This window comes from Coregonus lavaretus, assembly GCF_964263955.1.
Source record: "Coregonus lavaretus genome assembly, contig: HAP1_SCAFFOLD_187, whole genome shotgun sequence".
In the NCBI taxonomy this organism is placed as follows: domain Eukaryota; kingdom Metazoa; phylum Chordata; class Actinopteri; order Salmoniformes; family Salmonidae; genus Coregonus; species Coregonus lavaretus.
In genome coordinates this window covers 484,440-495,782 of record NW_028159222.1, presented here as the reverse complement: position 1 = coordinate 495,782, position 11,343 = coordinate 484,440, and the positions used below count along the sequence as shown (strand labels likewise).

The 11,343-nt window shown below is 42.6% G+C and overlaps 1 protein-coding gene across 1 annotated transcript; it reads right to left on the bottom strand.

The window, feature by feature from the left end:
• Window positions 1-394: 394 nt before the first annotated feature.
• On the bottom strand, window positions 395-6,489 carry LOC311123168 (suppressor of cytokine signaling 6-like). Its single transcript, XM_084197431.1, has 3 exons — window positions 6,162-6,489; window positions 4,686-4,742; window positions 395-4,391 (listed from the first exon to the last, which is right to left on the bottom strand). Exon 3 carries the CDS (start codon window positions 4,236-4,238, stop codon window positions 2,559-2,561), a length of 1,680 nt encoding a protein of 559 aa, XP_084053557.1. The 5' UTR covers window positions 4,239-4,391; window positions 4,686-4,742; window positions 6,162-6,489; the 3' UTR covers window positions 395-2,558.
• Between the last annotated feature and the right edge of the window lie 4,854 nt (window positions 6,490-11,343).

Below are 11,343 nucleotides of genomic sequence, written 5' to 3'. Positions count from 1 at the left end.
TTAACTCAAGTACTTTTCATGTACCAACTTGAGAAATTGTCTGATTTTCAAGGTATTCCAGTACCTGAATTTCAGAGTGCCAAATTCAAGTACTTTAAGCACCTCAAGCACCTTGTGCGAACCCTGAATAAAAGCAAATCAAAATGGAAATACAACAACTATACGTACATTATAATCAAACAATTAACATTTTCGTTTCACATTTGTTTTCTTCAATTTTACGTTCCACATTCTAGTCATCATCGTTCCTTGATAACCTAGCAACAGTCTTAGATATGACACTTGTATCCCATAGACACAATAACAAAACAACACAAACAATTGAGTTCATTTCATTCTAACAGGTACACCAGCATATACTGTCTGTGCTCTGGAGAGAAATCATACATTGGACTGTGTGTTGACATTTTATTTTGCTGTCATTCGAGGGACAATATTAGTAAGGGGAAACAATGGACATTTACTGGTGAACAGTACGGTGAAGAACCGTGCCAAAAAATGTGGCTTTATCTTTAAGCAAGTGAAGATTGCTTTGTCTTACATGATTCAAAAGATGTGACCTTGCTAAAACATGCATACAGCCATTCCCCTGGTGTAACCTGGAACAAACTGTTAAAAACTAAGGTATCAAACGCCCTAATAGTCCCCAAAATGACAGAGTTGAATGTCACAAGTCAGAGGAAATAAAATTAATATTTAAGACTCCTTGCACACAGAACACCCAGCTGGTGATGGTAATAACTAAGTAGAACAATCCTTCTACACCAGACTGACACATTACCTACATCCTTCATTCCTATACAGTTCAAAGCAATAAAATGCCAACAAATATTTATGCAACACTTTTGAAACATGGCAACAACGTCTGGTGATCTTATCTAACCTCTGCTGTCCGGGTGTCATGGTAACCACCTTAGATACCAACAGATCTTTACTAACTAGGTCTAGGCTATAGATTTCTATCTGCCAAGCTACCAAAGTAGACAGAGATCCTTTTAACATATGTAAAACTGCGATTCCTTGTCAAAGTATCTGTTTTGAAAGCACTTGCACACTGTGTGCTCTGATTTCCCTTTGTTCTGATATAAACAGCCCAGACAGACTGGGAATATGTAGGTTAACATTGACAATAAGTGTGACAGTGGATACATTTTTTTAATGTCAAACTGGAAAACTGCCATGAAGTCGAGAGTATGACAGACAGCGTGACATCACTCATGCAAGTCATTGGGCAAACTTCACACAAAAGCCTGGATCTCATTCTCCATGGAGCAGAACATTACTGCGCTGGGAGGGAATTCTGTCACATACATCTCCCCTCCCACTCCCCTATAGCGCATTCCCAAATATAAGGAAGGGGCTCCAATATTAATCTATTCTGGCTTTTCCCCAAATGCCTCGACCTAAGCCAGCCCCATTTTTTTAGATTCCTTTCACCAGGTTTCCTTAAAATTTGTTTACTGATAAATGTTGCTGTAGAAATGAAAAATGTATTTGTGACTTTCCCTTTTTACAGTTGATACTTTTCTGTCCTGTGTACCGAGTAGGCCTAAGTCTCTACAGCGTCTGACAGTTCAAACGCCCTTCCTGCACACAGAGCTAAAGCACAATGTACAGAACATGGCACTTAGTTGGTCTTAGGGCAGCTTATTTGGCACTCCTACTACAGAAGCAGTTTATCTTCCGGTTTATTGTTAATTACTTAGTTACTGATATTTGCATTTAAAAGCCATGATATTGATGCATGACTATTATGCTGAAGTGCATGGCGACATAGAACCCAGCTTTTATCTATCCTAATAGTACCATTATAGTGGGAAAGATAAAATCATCTACATGCAACCACACACAGCTTACGCTTCTTAGTAGCCGTTGTCATTAACCAACTTGATGGATGACAAATAAGGTTGAATTTCATCCTGTTTAAGAACTCAGAAATTAAGAGGATAAAATCAGTTTATGCAACAAACAAACAAATATCTTTGTCAAAAGATACGCCCCATTGCATTTTGAGCATTTCATTTAATTTCATTCACTGCAGCCTTTTAAGATGTCAAACCCAAGGCAGTTTTATGGTTTCAGTCAGAAGGCTAAATATTGACTTTTTCAGGCTGAACTTGCCATTCTAGCGTTTCCAGTCTACTACAGCAACTGGGAGAGAAATAATGATCTCCATATCGCACTGCTGATAAATGTTGTTTACTGTAACTTAGTCATGCTGCGTACTTCCTGACAGATTCTATGACAGGTCTCTCTGGAGGCTTGGCCACAATGACTTAACCCTTTAACTGAGAAATGGAAGACTGGACACCGACAAAAATAACCAAGGGGTAATCTGAAATGACACCCTATACAGTGCACTAGTTTTAGCTAGCGCTCTGGGCAAAAAGAATTGGGCTCCATTTCAGACACATCCCTGGACACAAAGAGACAATGGAACCCAATCGACCGTCTCCAAACTTTGGACGTCTGTAAACCTTTGTTGAATCTCTTAAACTGAACCCAAAAGTGCAAGTTGCTAACGTTGTCTGCCCCATCTCATGTCTGTGTCAACCCAGTCAGTAATGCTTCTCCTGCAGGTAGTCTTTCATCTTATTGGGCAAAGGCAGGTTCTGAATCAGGTCAATCCTGGTGTACTGTCTGATCACAAACCGACACAGGTACTGCAGGGAGCGCACGTGCATAAACCGAGACACGGGATTGGTCAGCCTGACGGGGTAGGTGGCGGACCCTGGTAAGCGAGATCTAGAATAACAGAAGGCTCCGGTCTCCGAATCTTTGATGGAGTATTCTATCAGGTCCACCATGGACGTATGTCCCTCCACGTCGGGCTGCTCATAGAAGCTGAAGCGTCCGTTGGAGTGTTCGATGCGGGTGTGGAGGGTCTTGGTCTGGGAGCGGAAGCTCAGGCTGAGGAGGTACCTGTCATCCGAGCTGTCCCTGACTAGGAACGAGCCGTCAGGCAGGTTGACCAGCTTCTCCTCAGCCTCCCAGCGTGTGATGGGCCCCCAGTACCAACCCTGCCTGGCTAGCTGCTTCAGCTCCTTAGTCAGGCTGGTCACCACCATGGGCCCACTGCTCTGGACTGAGTCATACACCCAGCTCACCCCCGGAGCAGAGTTGGGGTCAAAGTTCAGGTGGTGCCTCACCCGTGCCGCCACATGGCTGTCTGCCCCCCCGCTGAACCTGGAGTAAGTCCTGGGGATGTCGCTGCTGGGTAGCGCGGGCAGGAGAGGGGAGCGCGGGGGAGGAGGTGGGTGTTGTTGAGGGTAGACCCTGTCCCTGCAGCTCTGGAGCATCACACCGTTACAGCCGATGAAGAGGCCGTTCACAGACTGTGACTCCATGAAGAGGTCCGCTGGGAGGTTCAGGTTCAGACCCACCAGATCCTCCTGACTCTGGTGGTCAGCGTGGAGGTGGAGGGAGCTACTGTCCGCCTCCGTCACCACCTCCATGGGCGAGGACCTGTCCAGGCAGAAGGAGTGGGAGACAGAGTGGGACCCCTCTGGGTACATTCCCTCATCTAAAGGCATGGTGTACTGGATGTAGTCCTGCGGCGTGAGGCCCAGGACTACAGGCACGTGTTTGTCAGTGTTCAGGTGCAGCTGGTCTCCGTTCTGGGGCTGCTGGAGGTTCTTCAGGGACTCTGCCTGCTCCTGGAAGATGTCCTCCATCTGAAAGTCATGGTGGTGGAACTCCTTCCGCACGCCGTTCAGGTTGGGGCTGGGGGAATGGACCATGGCTTTAACCTTCACCTCCATTTTGATGCAGGCCTCGTCTGAGGCGACAGGCCGCAGGGGCCAGGGAGACGGGCTGTAATGGTGGCTACGGAGCGACGCTGATCGTAACGGCCGCTGGGCCTTGACCTCGTTGAAGCTGATGGGGACTGAGGAGGAGGAGAAGGTGTCATCATCATCATCATCAGCCGACCCCATGGCCGTCAAGCCACCTTTGAACTTGGCCTTCTGTTTGGCCGACAGCCTCCTCTTCAGAGAACCCATCAGGCTCTCGCTCTTAGACCGGCCCTTGTTGTGTCCCGCCTTCTCCTCTCCCACATCACCAATTCCCAGGTTGCAGCCCGCAAGATCTTTAGTGTAGCAGCCCCCGAAGAGCGAGTCCTCCTTGGAGAAGTCGGCCGCTAGCGACGGCTGCTGGAGCGTGACAAAGTCCCCCCCATTTTCCTCCTTGACCTTGATGTTGAGAGACTTGCGGATGGTCTTAAGGCTGATTTTCTTCATTCTGAATGGCCCTCCTTGGCAGGGGCGGGGAGCGGGGCATGGAAATGGGACGGCTACTCTCCTCCTGGAGTCCTGAAGAAGGTGCTGCTATCCACAGAGTCCTCCCATCAGGCTGGAGACAGCTGGTCGTACACACTGCAGAGCGCTCATCCCCTTGGAGGAAACACAAATAAACACATCACTACAGTTCCACTTTATTTGTTCTTCATGATACAGTTATTTAAGTGTTTCTCGTACCAAATAATATGTTTATATCATTATTGTATGGGACAACATTAGTTCCTTTACCTACATTATATTGGTAATCAATAACCCTCATTCGATGCAATGCAGATAATCCTGGTACAACACATGCATGCCTCTACAGACGTTTCAAGACACACCCTGATGTTTACTGATAAGCTTACCTTTTAATATTTGTGCACAGTGTACAGAGTGATTACTCACCATTGCATGACTATCGGTGACTCAGTTGGACTAATGTTCCATCAGCTTTCCCTTGTCCTAGAAATACAAATTTGATCATGTTGAATCTGATAGCAATATTGTGGGGATTTCAAATAGACCTACATTTTGATTTAAATACATTTGTTTGTAGGTACAATTATGAATGTCACCATAGTCACTACTGACATAGCAGTAACTTTTTCAGAAAATGATTTAGCAGTAGTTAACCTGGTGCTTTTACACGCCACTTTTACAGTGTTCATCAAGCTATTGTGGGCAGATTATTATTGCAGACTGTTTAAAAATGAAATGGTGTTGTTCGCTAGCCAGCTAAAATATGAACAGAATGAATGCCCATAGCTAGGTAGGCTGTGTAACGGTAGTTAGCTAGCTAAAAAGTTAGTTAGCTTATTGATTAAGTTTCTAACCTCAAATGTCATGTTTTTGACAATACATACAGTAGTTGCCATCCAAACAATCACACCTGAATTCATACATAGCTAATGACATTGAACAAAAATATAAACGCAACATGTTAAGTGCTGTTCCCGTGTATCATGAGCTGAAATAAAAGATCCCAGAAATGTTACATACGCACAAAAAGCATTTCTCTCAAATTTTGTGCACACATTTGTTTACATCCCTGTTAGTGAGCATTTCTCATTTGCCAAGATAATCCATCCACCTGTCAAGTGTGGCATATAAAGAAGCTGATTAAAGAGCATGATCATTACACAGGTGCACCTTGTGCTGGGGACAATAAAAAGCCACTCTTAAAATGTGCAGTTTTGGCACACAACTCCACAGATGTCTCAAGTTTTGAGGGAGCGTGCAATTGGCATGCTGACTGCAGATGCATATCTGTATTTCCAGTCGTGAAATCCATAGACTAGGGCCTAATTAATTTATTTCAATTGACTGATTTCCTCATATGAACTGTAACTCAGTAAAATCTTTGAAATTGTTCCATTTATAGTTTAGTTCAGTTTACTTTCACTGCTATTAAACAACTTGCCAAGTTGGCCGTTTTGCTAAACTGCATGTTCTGGTCTGTGCCAGCTGCCAAATTACCAATGTTGGCCAGTTAGCTAATTCGTTAGCTACGAAGCTAATAGCTAGCCAGCTGGGCCTACAGTCTTTGGGTCTGCTGGCCATCTCCCTAACTAGCAATTTTTTCGTTGTTAAATCGTTAAGAGAGTACTGTAACCTGAATGGTCTAAACGAATCATAGCTAGGTATCCCAAATACGATGACAGTTTCACCTTGACAGCTGAATATCAATGTAGTAACGGGTAGTCGACAAATGTTATATTGTGTTGACACGTAATACTGAATTTAGTTGTCTGGTGAACCAAGTTAGCTAGCTCACCTAGCCAAATAACGTTACTGTATCTAGCTAACTTGGCTGCCTAGCTACATTCATTAGCTATTTGAGTCTATAAAACAATCTGTAATAATGTATATTTGGGTACTTACTTCGTTAGATGACCATCTGCATACGTGGTAATGTACACTTTAATTGGGGTTTTTCCGAAATCTGAAAATGTAGCTAACTATTTTAGTCCGGAACCGAGCTGAACTAACTTGCTAGCTACTTAGCTTAGCCAGTCGGCTAGCTAGCAAGCTAGCTTTGCAGTCAAAAACATTTCGTGGAAGCAACTGTATCTCGCTAGCTAGAAAAACAAAACAAAAGTCTGTTGTAATGGTTCCTCGTTTTTTAACTTTGTCTGTTTATGTTGTATTGTAATATTTCAATACTTTCTGTCGGCCTCTTCCTCTCTCCCTCTGTTGCCTGTTGAATTGTGGGAGAGAGCAAGCTGATAAATACAGCGAATCACATCCAGCCTCCAGGCTGCTAATGTATGAAACCATTCCCATTCCTTCAGGACATAGCTGGAAGATGGGTCACAGAATGGTGTGTGTGTGTGTAACAAAAATGATCTTATTCTGTTGGCCTACACATTTCCCACACCAATGAATACAGAACACAAACACTGGGGAAAAGCAAGCAATGAAAATGTAAAATAGTATTAAAAAATTGTTTTATTATTGTTGACTGTTTGGTTCTATTGCGCTCACCATACCATTCTGTTTGGTCTTTTCAGGCTCTCAGAATGCACATCATAAGCCCATTCAAACGCCAAGCCCTGAAGGATGTTACAACTAGTAATAATTTGTTCCATGCCAATATTATGAGTCCATTTTCTGTCACCCGCAAAACTAACTTTATTGCTTTTCCTCAAAGCAGTGTTTTAGTTTTAAAAATAATAATAATTTAGGGGGTAGATCAGCTTAATATTGCAGATAGATTGTAACTTCCATCAATGTAATTGTCTGCATCACTTCCAATCCCCCATGTTATATATATATATATATATATATATATATATATATATATATATATATATATATATATATATATATATATATATATATATAAACAGTGGGGAGAACAAGTATTTGATACACTGCCGATTTTGCAGGTTTTCCTACTTACAAAGCATGTAGAGGTCTGTACTTTTTATCATAGGTACACTTCAACTGTGAGAGACGGAATCTAAAACAAAAATCCAGAAAATCACATTGAATGATAATTAAGTAATTCATTTGCATTTTATTGCATGACATAGGTATTTGATCACCTACCAACCAGTAAGAATTACGGCTCTCACAGACCTGTTAGTTTTTCTTTAAGAAGCCTTCCTGTTCTCCACTCATTACCTGTATTAACTGCACCTGTTTGAACTCGTTACCTGTATAAAAGACACCTGTCCACACACTCAATCAAACAGACTACAATTTCTCCACAATGGCCAAGACCAGAGAGCTGTGTAAGGACATCAGGGATAAAATTGTAGACCTGCACAAGGCTGGGATGGGCTACAGGACAATAGGCAAGCAGCTTGGTGAGAAGGCAACAACTGTTGGCGCAATTATTAGAAAATGGAAGAAGTTCAAGATGACGGTCAATCACCCTCGGTCTGGGGCTCCATACAAGATCTCACCTCGTGGGGCATCAATGATCATGAGGAAGGTGAGGGATCAGCCCAGAACTACATGGCAGGACCTGGTCAATGACCTGAAGAGAGCTGGGACCACTTTCTCAAAGAAAACCTTAAAATCCTGCAGCGCACGCAAGGTCCCCCTGCTCAAGCCAACGTATGTCCAGGCCCGTCTGAAGTTTGCCAATGACCATCTGGATGATCCAGAGGAGGAATGGGAGCAGGTAATGTGGTTTGATGAGACAAAAATTGAGCTTTTCGGTCTAAACTCCACTCGCCGTGTTTGGAGGAAGAAGAAGGATGAGTACAACCCCAAGAACACCATCCCAACCGTGACGTATGGAGGTGGAAACATCATTCTTTGGGGATGCTTTTCTGCAAAGGGGACAGGACTACTGCACCGTATTGAGGGGAGGATGGATGAGGCCATGTATCGCGAGATCTTGGCCAACAACCTCCTTCCCTCAGTAAGAGCATTGAAGATGGGTCGTGGCTGGGTCTTCCAGCATGACAACGACCCAAAACACACAGCCAGGGCAACTAAGGAGTGGCTCCGTAAGAAGCAACTCAAGGTCCTGGAGTGGCCTAGCCAGTCTCCAGACCTGAACCCAATAGAAAATCTTTGGAGGGAGCTGGAAGTCCATATTGCCCAGCGACAGCCCCGAAACCTGAAGGATCTGGAGAAGGTCTGTATGGAGGAGTGGGCCAAAATCCCTGCTGCAGTGTGTGCAAACCTGGTCAAGACCTACAGGAAACGTATGATCTCTGTAATTGCAAACAAAGGTTTCTGCACCAAATATTAAGTTCTGCTTTTCTGATGTATCAAATACTTATGTCATGCAATGTGATTTTCTGGATTTTTGTAAAAATTACAGACCTCTACATGCTTTGTAAGTAGGAAAACCTGCAAAATCGGCAGTGTATCAAATACTTGTTCTCCCCACTGTACAGTGGGGAAAAAAAGTATTTAGTCAGCCACCAATTGTGCAAGTTCTCCCACTTAAAAAGATGAGAGGCCTGTAATTTTCATCATAGGTACACGTCAACTATGACAGACAAAATGAGAAAAAAAAAATCCAGAAAATCACATTGTAGGATTTTTTATGAATTTATTTGCAAATTATGGTGGAAAATAAGTATTTGGTCAATAACAAAAGTTTCTCAATACTTTGTTATATACCCTTTGTTGGCAATGACACAGGTCAAACGTTTTCTGTAAGTCTTCACAAGGTTTTCACACACTGTTGCTGGTATTTTGGCCCATTCCTCCATGCAGATCTCCTCTAGAGCAGTGATGTTTTGGGGCTGTCACTGGGCAACACAGACTTTCAACTCCCTCCAAAGATTTTCTATGGGGTTGAGATCTGGAGACTGGCTAGGCCACTCCAGCACCTTGAAATGCTTCTTACGAAGCCACTCCTTCGTTGCCCGGGTGGTGTGTTTGGGATCATTGTCATGCTGAAAGACCCAGCCACGTTTCATCTTCAATGCCCTTGCTGATGGAAGGAGGTTTTCACTCAAAATCTCACGATACATGGCCCCATTCATTCTTTCCTTTACATGGATCAGTCGTCCTGGTCCCTTTGCAGAAAAACAGCCCCAAAGCATGATGTTTCCACCCCCATGCTTCACAGTAGGTATGGTGTTCTTTGGATGCAACTCACCATTCTTTGTCCTCCAAACACGACGAGTTGAGTTTTTACCAAAAAGTTCTATTTTGGATTCATCTGACCATATGACATTCTCCCAATCCTCTTCTGGATCATCCAAATGCACTCTAGCAAACTTCAGACGGGCCTGGACATGTACTGGCTTAAGCAGGGGGACATGTCTTGTACTGCAGGATTTGAGTCCCTGGCGGCGTAGTGTGTTACTGATGGTAGGCTTTGTTACTTTGGTCCCAGCTCTCTGCAGGTCATTCACTAGGTCCCCCCGTGTGGTTCTGGGATTTTTGCTCACCGTTCTTGTGATCATTTTGACCCCGCAGGGTGAGATCTTGCGTGGAGCCCCAGATCGAGGGAGATTATCAGTGGTCTTGTATGTCTTCCATTTCCTAATAATTGCTCCCACAGTTGATTTCTTCAAACCAAGCTGCTTACCTATTGCAGATTCAGTCTTCCCAGCCTAGTGCAGGTCTACAATTTTGTTTCTGGTGTCCTTTGACAGCTCTTTGGTCTTGGCCATAGTGGAGTTTGGAGTGTGACTGTTTGAGGTTGTGGACAGGTGTCTTTTATACTGATAACAAGTTCAAACAGGTGCCATTAATACAGGTAACGAGTGGAGGACAGAGGAGCCTCTTAAAGAATAAGTCTGTGAAAGCCAGAAATCTTGCTTGTTTGTAGGTGACCAAATACTTATTTTCCACCATAATTTGCAAATAAATTCATTAGAAATCCTACAATGTGATTTTCTGGATTTTTTTTCCTCAATTTGTCTGTCATAGTTGACGTGTACCTATGATGAAAATTACAGGCTTCTCTCATCTTTTTAAGTGGGAGAACTTGCACAATTGGTGGCTGACTAAATACTTTTTTCCCCCACTGTATATGTATACATACATACATACATACATACATATCCTTTAAAAAATATATATTCCCCTTTATTACCTTCCAACCCCACCACCCTTTCTCTAATTGGAGTAAACTAGTGAACAACAATGCTTAGGCCTCTACTTCCAGCTTATAAATTTTACTATATACATTTTATGGACACAGTCAATTTTACAATAATTATATTTTGTTTTTTCTTCTGAACTTCTTCTACCCTCAACCTCTCCGATCATTTTCATGATGTCCATCCGGTTTGCTTCTATATGCCATATCTTTCTAACTGTGCTCTTTCACAAAAGCTCCCAACCTACAACCTATATACTTATTATGGACACAGTATGCTTACATTATTAGTTATTAGTCCCATCCTTCAACTCCATTCAACACCACCCATCTATCTCTTAACACCATCCATATAGGATTTCTATTTGCCATATATTTTTCAACTGTACTGTGATGTTTTACAAAAGTTCAGAACCTTTCTATTCTCATTGTTTCGACAGATTGTAAATTGAAAATACACATTTTTGCTAAAAGTATTATTATATTATTGATCGATTTGACTATGACGTTTCAGATCACCCAGTAATGCTATCTGCAAGGTTAGCTCCAGGTAAATATTGCAATCCTTTAGCCATTCCTGGACCTGTGTCCAAAAACAAGCTACAAATGGACAGAACCAAAACAAATGATGTAATGATTCTATCTCTTCGCAGCAAAATCTGCGGAGCTGGGAAGATTGTATCCCCCATATAAATAACATTCTATTGGTAGCAACATTTTTATATAATAATTTTAATTGAAAGATTCTAAGTTTTGAATCCGGTGTCGTTTTGCGTATCAGTTCATAAACACTATGCCATGGGATCGGTACGTCAAAAATCTCTTCCCAACTATTTTGCAATCTATATGGGATGGCTGTCAATCCTTTGGTCCTTAAATGAAACTGGTATACTTTTTTTATTTATCACAGTTTTCTTTAACCAATTATGTTCTTTAATGCAAGGCCGACAGACAAGTTCCTTACTTTCTCCCCCTTCCACTTTCCTCTTCCATTTTTGCGGTAAGGCTGCAATTATTTGGTTGTAATTTTGGGTAGAGCAG